The sequence below is a fragment of the Acyrthosiphon pisum genome, chromosome A1 (genome assembly GCF_005508785.2).
Source record: "Acyrthosiphon pisum isolate AL4f chromosome A1, pea_aphid_22Mar2018_4r6ur, whole genome shotgun sequence".
Classification (NCBI taxonomy): domain Eukaryota; kingdom Metazoa; phylum Arthropoda; class Insecta; order Hemiptera; family Aphididae; genus Acyrthosiphon; species Acyrthosiphon pisum.
Window position 1 is genome coordinate 80904948 of NC_042494.1, and position 11869 is coordinate 80916816.

The following is an 11869-nucleotide window of genomic DNA, read 5'->3' on the forward strand; positions in this document are numbered from 1 at the left end:
CCAAACATGTTTTTGTTTATATATATCTACAAAATATTATTCATTAGTATCTTATATTTATGTATACCTCTGAAATGTATTGTTAAAGATCATTGATCGTTATAATAAAAAAGCCATCAGGCAGTTTTAAAAAAAAAAATTTTAAAATAACATTGAAGATTACCTAATTGAATAATAATGTTTTATAAATTATTTGTGTGAGTCCATTGTTCATAAATATGTGTGCTCTTAGTGCAGTATAAATGTATAGTAATATAAATTAGTATTTACTTTGTGTTATCTTAGGATGAGAAACAGTTGTCTTTATTTAACTATCTATACATTTATATATATATTTAATTATAACTATTCCTATTTCAGAACTCAAGCTGAAATATCACAATTATGTCGTGGTACAATTAGTTTGAATGGGGCTACAATACACACTGAAGATTCATGCACAATCGTTATATCTAATGGTGGCACTCAAACTTTTCACCTCCGTGCCACTAGTGAAGTAGAACGGCAAAGATGGGTAACTGAATTAGAGTTGGCCAAGGCTCGTGAAATTGGACATACAAATACTGGTAAATGTAGTAAAGATAATATTAAAATATATTTTTAATTGATAATTTTTTTACTTCTCACCTATATTCATTCTCTTATAAAATCGAATGGCTTAACTATTTAATAATAGTTAAATAAACTCAACTAACTTCTTTGTAGAATATTTAATTAATCAACTTTATAATCTTGCATTTCCTTTTAATTTGCTTGCTGTAATATAATGATATATTTGAATTGTTCATGAAATATATTTATGTATAACTATTTTTTAGATAGAAGCAAGGAAAAAGAATTGAGTGCAAATTTAGAAGTTTCATCCGTAGTGTCATCGTTGAATACCAAATTATCAGAACTCCGATCACAAAGCGAGATTATATCTAAACATAGCAAAGCTCTCCAACGGTGCTTAACTGAACTAGAAACCATAGACATACCTCCTGATGTCTCTACAAAAATTAAAGCATGGATGGAACGTGCAAATTTGATACGTATTGCATCAGTTGGCATGGTAACTGTAAGTATTCAAGTATGATCAGATCAGTAGTTCATAGTTATCTTGTATATAATAATTATATTTAAGTATATTAAAGGAGAGGTGGTTTGGGGCCCCCCCCCCCACCTCAAAACTTTTTCATAGTTTATGAAACTAAATTAATTATAATAATTTTCCGTGTTTCCCTAAATAATATGATAACTTTTTTTAAATTGTATTTCTTGATTTAGTATAATTATTTTAAAGTTAAACAGAAAGATAAACAATCTTGTAAAATAAGGTTTATAGTAATTTAAATGTTAAGGTTATTATTTATTACTTTCTTTGTTGTTTTGTTTGTTCAAAATAATTATGGATCAATACTTTTAACATTTGAACCTAAGTAGTAGAGATGTGTTAAAATTAAGTTTTTACAAACTCAAACTTATTTTTTTTTCTTAAACTGTTGAATCTTGTTCAAACTTGTCAACTCATAAAAATTTGACCATAACAAAATTAAAAATATAATAATAATAATACAGTGTTTAATACCTAACCTAAAATAAAATATTTATATAACCTGCTGTCATACTTGAACATTTTGATTATTTTCAAACTATTTTAATTTCTTATAGTTCAAGGAGTTAGAATATTATGAAAACACATTCCTATTTTTAAGTGATAAGTTGTATTAGTTAACTGAAAACAAATTGTGGAACTCCTTTTATTGATTAGTTGGTTTCGAGTATACTATGTTATTGAGTTGGTCACTATAATGGATGTGTTAAATTTAAATTAAATTATAAAACAATTCTGAGTGAAGGATATGGGTAGTTCAGCATTTATTTTTAAGGATACTTCATGTTATGTTATTAGTATTTTCTTAATTTGCTAGATTTAACTTATTTTTGACAACAATTTTACATTTAACTTAAAGGTCATTCTATAGGATGGTGCAAATAAGTTTATGTTATACATAGCTTATAATTGACTAAATATTTTAAAATTGCATTATAAGTAAAAAACAGTAAAATATAATATGTAATGACAAAAAGTTTCAAGTTCCTGTAATAAATATTTTTTGAATTAAATAAAAAAACCATTAAGCACATTAAAATTGTTCTTGGAAAAATTGTTATTTTTCATATAGTTTTTTTCATTTTTGAACTTATGAACAGATGCTTATAAAAAAAATTGTGCCTACACATTATTAATGTCTATAAAAACTCACGAGGACCCTTGCATTATATTTTCAAGCTTTTTAATCCACTGTCAAAAATTAAATAAACATTAATCAAATAAAAAAACTAAAAACAGACATTTAAAATGTATATAAATAGCATAAAATTAGGCTTCATATTTTGAAAAATATATTATATATTATAAAAAAAGTTAACATAAATATTTAGTGAAAATTTCAAGTCTCATTAGTATTTCTATCTGAATTTCAAAAAAAAAAAAACAAATTCAGTTTTGTCTAATTTGCCATAGAATTACTCTATTAGCTAAATATTGAATCAAATTTCGGAAGTGATATTGTCTGAATTAAAGTGTATTTATAATATTTTTAAAGTTAGTAATAAATCATCATGAAGGTCATCATGTATATAAAATATAATTTGTTCATAATCATTGAAATTTATTTGAAAATATTTATAATTATTGCTGAAAAAAGACGCATATAGATTCATAACATAATTTAAATATATATTTTGTATTTTAGAATTGTTCGGAGTATTTAGATTTGGCTCAAAGTCAGGGTAATAAATGGCAAAAGATGTTGTATAATGAACGGCGACAGCGTATACAGTTGGTAGAAATGGTGGATCAAATTGCTAGAGAACAGACCGTATTGGAGCATGTAGCTAATAATGACAAACAAGGTAATTAAGTATCAATAATATTTACTTGTACAAACGAAGATATTATATTATATTTATGTTATTTTAGTATTGGGTTTGAGTATGGTAAAATTCAAATTAAATAATCATTTAAACCTTTATGTGATTATATAAACTAATATTATCTTATCTTATGTTTATAAACTAATAACTATTAACTTGCATGAGAAAATTGAAGACCCGATAACGTTTTTTTTAATTTACTGTTTTATTTGTTATTAATATTTTACATGGTTTTTTATTTACTCATTTGTGTCTTTTATACATAACAAATATTTAACAAATATTTATAACATTTAAATGCAAATAATTATTTTAATATCTATTTAAATTCATAATAATACAATTATAATACAATTTATAATTGTATAATAATCTATATAATGTATTAATAGATTATTATAGTCAAATAAATATAATGGTCACTGAATCATCATTTAAAATAGACTTTTATCAATTTGATTTTGTTTCTATATATTTTTTTTTGTACACAACTAGAATTTTAATAGGAAATCTAAGTTTTAAATTTTAATACTATATTTTAAATGTTAAAATTTATTTTTATAACATCAACCACAATCGGCTATCAATAAAATATTATTATCTGCTTAAAATTATAAAATCAACATAATCAAATATTCAATATATTTGAATGTTTGAAAATTCGACACAAACTTTTACGTAAAATTAAATATATAATATAATATAGATAATAGATAATTATTGATGACATATTATAATTAATAGTTATTATTATTATTATTTTATTATTAGAATGTTGATAACAATATTTATTTTTTAATTATAAAGTTATTAAAAATTATTCATAATTCAAACCTTAAACTAAATTGTTGTTACCATTAATGATTCCACATTAATTTTTAGATTAATATTAAATAAGAGAGAAATACTTTTAACTAATTTTAAATACTTTTACTAAAATTATTTATTACAGTATAATAAAAATAAACGTTTAAAATATAGAAATTATTAAAAATATAAATCATATATGTCACCTACGTTGTACCAATAAGATGTTATGATTTAATAATTTTAATCAATAATCATTATTCATAATGTTATCACTGATTCAATACAAAAAAGTATTCTGCGCCTGTAATAATATAATAAATAATTTATAACTTTATGTATAAATATTAAATACTAATTGTGTATATTACATTAATATCTGCTTAGTCCTAATACAAGAGATAAAATTACCTTTGTATACACAAGTGCTCTTTTTGATTTTAACAAACGACAAACATTTCACTAAGTTCATTAATTCTTTTTGCCTTAAATATTTTTTACAATAATCTGTTCTACTATATACTTATTATTAATATTATTTTATTTGTTTATAATAATGATTCAAAGGTTATATTTACATACTGTATTTCATTTTTTGTGCCTTGTGATTAGAGATAACCTTATGAATAATTATAAAAATATAACACAATATTAATTGTAGATACCATAATATTTTTATATTAATATAATATGTTAAGCTTATGATAGCTTTATTTTTACTTTACCTACCTATACATCTTTTAAACTTATAAATTTACTTGATTTTTTGTTGACTTCTCTTGCTATTTAACTATATTTAATTTGTATGATTTTTTATTATAATTTGATTAGATTAGTGTTAATCATATATTTTATATATATTTTTATACTTGATTATACAATAACATTACAGTGATGTATAATTATATTTATTATATTGTATTTATCATGTAATATTATTATTCATTATAGTAAGCATTTTCTTATTTAATATTTGAATACTGTGTTATTGTAAAGTTTCATATTTTATTAGGTGATTCTACCGACGAAGATGATGCTTCAGACAGTTGTGAATTTTTTGATGCTCAAGGTGGTGATTCCTTTGATGTAACCACAAATAATTATCTAGTTAACTGTCAGTCTCAAAATATTATCCAACACAAATCTCTTTCAAGCTCACAGGTATTTCTGTAGAACTTATTAAAATTTAAAATTGTTATCAACTAAAATAATAATTATTTAAGGCTCTTGAAAAATTGGTCAATGAAGAACTAGATTGTAGTGGTGGATCTAGTAGTGATATTGACGATCCTGCTGAGTCATCAGCTATATTAACAGCTGCAATTTGTTCATCAACTGGCTTAAATACTGATCGTGTATGTTTATATATTATATTATCAATATTATTGTATAAATCTAAAATTATATTATTGTCATTATTAATTTTTTAGGATGAAAATAATAAATCTTCCAGGATGTTCCCTCAACTTTCTGAAAATGCAAAAAAAATGCTAGAAGACGTGATTAAACACCCTTTAAAACAAAAGGACAAACGAAGGTGTAGAGTGCCTGACAAGCCAAATCACCCGTTACATATTTGGAGTATTTTGAAAAATTGCATTGGAAAAGATTTGTCTAAAATACCAATGCCGGTATTGTTTAGTTAATTTTGTTGATAAAATTTTTAGTTTTACCTGTTGTAATTTTTGTTACAGGTCAATTTTTCTGAACCATTATCAATGTTACAAAGAATTACTGAGGATTTTGAGTATTCAAATATTCTAGATACAGCAGCTCAATGTAAGGATTCATTTGAGCAGATGGCATATGTTGCTGCATTTACGATTTCATCATATTCAACAACTGTTAATCGGACAAGTAAACCTTTTAATCCATTGTTAGGTGAAACATATGAATGTGATAGAATGTCAGACCTTGGTTGGAAAGCATTTAACGAACAAGTAAAAATGCTGTTTATAAATTTATTATATATAACTGTTTAATTTAAAATTATAATATAGGTTTCACATCATCCTCCAATTTCGGCTCAGTTTTGTTCGGGTAAAGAATGGTCTTGTTGGCAAGAATTTTCAATGTCTTCAAAATTCCGCGGTAAATACTTACAAGCAATTCCTAATGGTATTGCTCATCTTGATTTCCCGGCATCTGGTTAGTTGTGAATATTTAATTTATTTAAAATTAAATTTAAATTATTTATAGATTTTAATTTTCTGAGTGTTCTTTATTTGTAGGGAATCATTATACCTGGACCAAAGTCACAACTACTGTTCATAATATAATTGTTGGGAAATTGTGGGTTGATCAAACAGGTGATATGACAATAACAAATCATAAAGATGGTTCTAAATGTCGCTTGAGTTATATACCCTATAGTTATTTTACTAGGGATCAGCAGAGAAAGGTATGTTAAAAATGTTACAAATCACTAATCATTATGTGTATTATAATTTATATACATTTTTGATTTCAGGTAAAAGGATATGTTATGGATAAAGATAATGAAATTAAATGGGTTATCAATGGTACATGGGACAATAAAGTTGAAATAGCTCCTGTTACCAAATTTGAAGGTCCTATTGAGAGTCCTACGTGTCAAACGGGAAGTTATATAATGGCCTGGCAAAGACAAGCACCTCCGTAAGTTTTGTATAATGTAAAAACATATGTAAATTATATTATCATGTATTTTTTTTTCATTATTATTGGCATATATGAAGATCTGACAATGAAAAATACTACTATTTCACTGTATTAGCAAGCCAATTGAATGAAATTGAAGAAGGTGTAGCACCAACAGATTCAAGGTTACGGCCAGATCAACGTTTAATGGAGTTTGGTCTTTGGGATGAAGCTAATATTGAGAAATTGAGGTTAGAGGAATTTCAGAGAGTCAGAAATCGCAAAGCAAATGCTGGAGTAGCAGATTCTAATCAAATCAACGAAAATGGTATAACATTTTTTCATTCTATAATGAATATTTTAAATATTTTCTAAGCATTAAATTCTTGATTAGTTCTGTAGTAAATAATAATCTTAATTCTAAGAAATCCATCTGGACCTGGGGTAGTGCAAAAAAATCAAACATTAAAAAAATTTAAACCTTCCAAAACATTTCCCTTATAAAAATAATAAATGCTCCTCCCTTTGTTTCCAATCTTATACTCTATAATGACTTAAAAATAGCAACTTAACTCAATGAAAATGTTTCTATAAAAAATTTCACACGAAACTACCTCTCCATTCTAATCCCCTTATAAAAAAATTATCTACCTTATCCATTCCAGGTAATCCCCCAAGACTGCTTTAACCAAGATGGTGTCGCAACCTTTTATCTTTTATCTTATATAGGTTTGGCTTAATAAGTTTAAAAAAAATACTCAAAATAAGTGGTATCATTAATGGGTGGCTTCTTCCCTCAAAATATTCATATGTAAATAATCTTATCACGTTTGCTTATTATTCAAATTAAGAATAGATTGTAAATTTCTTATAAAAATAAAAATAAAAAAAATTCTAAGAGAACACCACCTCACCCATAATTTATCCATGAAAATGGATTTGTGTTGGAGTCAAACTTACGGAGATAGAATTCACAGTAGCCTTACCTATTTTTACCCATACATACAGATGAAATTTACGTATTGTTGGGGAATTTTTATTTTTATGATAACTTAAAGACAATCCAAATAATTTATTTATACAGATTAATATTTTTTATTTTTTATTTTTTATTTGTTTATTAAATTATTGAGTTTTGACACAGATAAAGTTCTATTCTAGGTACTGCAAACATTAGGTAAATCTAGTTTAAATAATGTAGTTGTAGTTTATATCATGCATAACCATTTTTCTATATAATTGCATTGTTATGCAATGACTATTGTTGGTCTGACATGGGACTACTTTTTAAATATGTTTGAGATTAATTGCTTATATCTAAACCCCTTAAATAGTTGATGCGGCATCCTCTTCAAGTAGATTAGTAGATAATATTTATAATTTTATTTTATAGAAGAAGAGGATGATGAGACAGTCCAAGAAAATGATAACAGTGCTATCAAACCATTATGGTTTAAACGAGATGTGTGCAAATGGACAAAAAAGCCTTGTTTTACTTTTACACATGAATATTGGGAGTGCAAACAAAAATCAGACTGGAGCAGATGTCCATCTTTATTTTAAATACATGTGATAATTTGTTTATTTCGTTAAGCTTAAGCAACATTGTATGTGGCCATATTATGTTGAAACCTTAGATTTATTGTGAACAGAAGTATCTCAGAATTTAAGTATAATACAAACAACTCCAAAATGCACAGAAGTCTTTTCATGTTTATATTATCTCTTTAACTATTTTATGACTTGTAACTTTGAGTATTTTTTCCACAATTTGAACTCTGAATTTATTGCACTGCATACATTTTGTAGACAAAATTAGCCTAAGGAAGTATTTCAGTTAATTTATAAATTTTCAAATCATTGTTTTATCCTCTTGTTTTTACATATTATATTTTTAATCTTTTATACGTTTTGTTACCTAAATTATTTACAACAAAGTTGTCCTTGTATTATTTTTAATTAATTTATTGTCAATTTATTTCCAATTATTTCTGTTTGTTCTATTCAATCATGGCACGATTGATTTATTAATTTAAAAATTTTCCTTTTAAAGATAATGTAATATTTAAATTATTGAAATGACAAAATCTGTGAAAATTATTAAACTTTTAAAATATGAAAATTTATTTAAAATACAATTTTTAATGTGTTTTGTAAAAAAATTAATTGAATACTACTCGTACATTAATTGGCGTTAGACGTATTCTTAAAAGATAAGTTTTAACACTATCAATTAAAAAAAAAAAAATTGAGTAAAAATGTTTATATTTTGAAGAAAAAATAAAAATAAAAATTATTGATATAAATTATTTTAAAAGGTGATAACAAATAACAATAATTATTTTTTGTAACTCAATCAGTTTTTAATAATTATCATATCTATTTATGTTTATATACTTTTATTTTGAAGTTATTGTTTACACTTACACAAAACAATAGGCTTCTAAGAAGCTAAATAGGTATTGTTTAAAATTGTTTTTAAAAATGACAATAACTTGTCTTATAATTCATCAACAAGGACGTTATGTGTGTAAATCACTGTTTAGCTTTAGATTATGTAATTAATATTTATGTGTGGCAAAATAATCTGTAGATATTAGGTATTCTGTTAATAAGCATAAGGATAAAAAGAATGACCGGGATAAAAAAAAAATATTATAATCTTATTTGACAAGTATTTTTAATTTATAGCATTCCATTGATGTATTTGTATTTTTTTTTTTTATAAATCTATTCAAAATGTTATTTTTGTTAAAAAATCTCATATATTTATAATTTTATTTTATCTTGTTAGACATACATGAAAAGATTGGGTACTTATGCAATGGCTCTAGCTCTCATTTTCATACTTTTAATTCATCTATATTCTCGTTATAAAAATATATTATTCAGATATTGTTTGTTGTACTAAAATTAGCATGTGTAAAGTATAGGTCTATAATATATATATATTTTTTGTTTTTGTTTTGTTTTGTTGAAATGTTCATGCAACTTGTACGATTAACTAGAATTCATAATTCTTTTTGTTTTAAATTTTCAAATTTTAAATTTGGAATGCAACTGTTCACTACATTTATTATAGTTATTAATAGTTATTGAATATTTTTTATTTTAAAATATGTAAACATGTCACAATGTTATTATTGGTGATACACCATTAAGTAACTTATTTTTTTTTGTAATTTTTTTATATTAATTCTATAAAAATCTATTTGTGAAATGACTCAACCTAAAAAACACTAGTTATTATGTTTTAAATTATAAATTTCAAAGTGAAATTCATAAAAAATTATTACAATTCAATTATATATATTCTAGTGAGTCGTACAACTTGATATATAATTTATTTTGTTTAAATTAGTCAATCTACGTTACCATATAATGTTCTTGTAACCATATGTAATAGTAAATAGTTAGTCAACAGTTTTATTTAATTTAATTAAACTTAAGGGCTGTGAATAATAATCAAGAATAAATGCTATAAGCATAGTATAGGCTATCAGTATTATAAACAAATGTCAACGTATTATTTGATATATATTATATTTTGATGTCTGTGTATCTGCATTACTCCTTGTCAACACTAAAATGTAAATTTAATTATTATGCATGTACAATATTATTGTATGGATCAACAGAAATACATTTTTTTTAGTTCAAATGAGTTAGTATCTAAGCAAAAAACGGGTGTGGGTATACCATTTCGTTTATATTACAGTTTGTTTTAAAATTATTAATATTAATATAAGATAATAATACGTACTTATAGTTTTTTTGTTTTATTTATTTGTGTTAACAATTTATTATATAACTCAATAAGTACCTATATTATGATATGATATAATATATTATATTATATATATTTATGGAAAATATATCTACGAAATCATTGCACGATGTATTGCTTAATTATTATTAAAATGGGCTTATTAATATTACTGTTATACCTACTGGCTCATCAAAAATTTTACACAAGTAAGTAGGAAAAAAATGCAATTTCTAAAATTTTCGATACGGGTCTAATATTTGTGTACGTGTTTATATTATAAAAATTACCTCCTTTATATTCTAGGACTTATTTTTGAAACAGGACAAAATACAAGCATTGCCTATTGGTCATTTATATGGTTCTTTATGTTGTTCTCCAGTAGCAGATAATATGCATTAGTTATGGTGGAAATATTATATTGAACTAATGACAGGGATTGAGAAAATAGTTTTAATGAACCAGGCTAGAGTAAACGTAGAACATCTGGACATGTGTGGTCGTGTGGAAGGAGAGTGTGTTGGAAGGGCACCCAGATTGTCCAGGAAGAAGACATTACAACTCGGAATGAATACTATTTAAATTTATAACAAACTTTATTTTAACCGCTTTTTATTTTTTAAAAACAATTAATCATCATGTTTAAATTTAAAAATATTGGTAAATGGACAGTAAATAGACCACTTTTCTGTCCTCAGCACTGAATAATGATAAATCATAATTATTATTAAATTATGAAATTTTAATCTAAATTTTAGAAATGTGATTCTAGAAAATTATTGATAAGATATATTCAACACTCATCATAAATCATAGTAGTAAAACATGAGCCCGGATTTGTATACATAATGCCGTAATAAGATATTCCATTGAAGTAAAAAATCTACCTAACACAATTTTTTTTTAAATTAACCATCAAATTTTTAAATCCACAATCAAAAATATTTGTTGCACAGTTTTTAGGGAAGTACCTACCTAACCTACCTACTAATAAACATTGAATAGGTAATCCAGGGCTTGAAACCGATTTCAGAAACCGGTATAAACCGTTTTAAAACCGAAACCGAAACCGGAAAAAATTGGATACCGGTATTATAATCTAAAACCGAAACTGAAAAAAATTGGATACCGGTATTAAAGCTAAAACCGAAACCATAAAAAATTGGAAACCGGTATTAAATTCAAAACCGAAATCTAAAAAAATTGGAAACTGTTTTTTTTTCAATTGACGTGTTTTTAAATACTTGAATTCCATTAATACGCATAATTAATACTCATAATAAAATTGAGACCATGATTAAAATGTTGATAACCATTTCATTATTCGCCAAATTATTAGTTGCTTTAAGTAATATAATGATATAAATTATAGTTACTAGCAAATACTAAATATGAAAATAGGGGAGAAACAATGATAATTGTATAGATGATACAGGACCCTGAAAATACTCGAACGCGCTATATTTGTATCTTTCAAGTTTCAATCCTAGACCGTTCGTTACTTGCCCAGGGGAATTATCTATGTGTCGAGATTTTTGGTACTAGTTGTCCCTTATTGTCTTATAAGTTATAACTCAATAATAATATAGTGTTTGTTATTATAATTTATTATTATATCATAGTTATTTATTGGGCACCACATTACATTTGACATCTGACAACAACATTAGATTATTTGACGGACGACCGCCACGGCCCGTATAATGTCTATTCATATATTATTGAAATAGTATAAAATTCTAAATAGTATAATGA

At 24.6% G+C, this 11869-nt stretch overlaps 1 protein-coding gene across 2 annotated transcripts in view; it reads left to right on the top strand.

The window, feature by feature from the left end:
* Positions 1–8514, top strand: part of LOC100161956 (oxysterol-binding protein 1) — a 20174-nt gene extending 11660 nt beyond the window's left edge. Inside the window, exons 2-13 of one of the 2 annotated variants that reach the window (XM_016800703.2) lie at positions 361–566; positions 819–1060; positions 2742–2901; positions 4742–4890; positions 4953–5084; positions 5160–5360; positions 5424–5669; positions 5730–5877; positions 5961–6130; positions 6200–6366; positions 6447–6676; positions 7745–8514. In XM_016800703.2, the coding sequence (XP_016656192.1) occupies positions 361–566; positions 819–1060; positions 2742–2901; positions 4742–4890; positions 4953–5084; positions 5160–5360; positions 5424–5669; positions 5730–5877; positions 5961–6130; positions 6200–6366; positions 6447–6676; positions 7745–7911 (2218 nt within the window). In that variant the 3' untranslated portion in view covers positions 7912–8514. Of the gene's footprint in view, positions 1–360; positions 567–818; positions 1061–2741; positions 2902–4741; positions 4891–4952; positions 5085–5159; positions 5361–5423; positions 5670–5729; positions 5878–5960; positions 6131–6199; positions 6367–6446; positions 6677–7741 lie in introns of both variants that reach the window. The other variant, XM_001946412.5, reaches the window with a different exon arrangement.
* The last annotated feature ends 3355 nt before the right edge of the window (positions 8515–11869 follow it).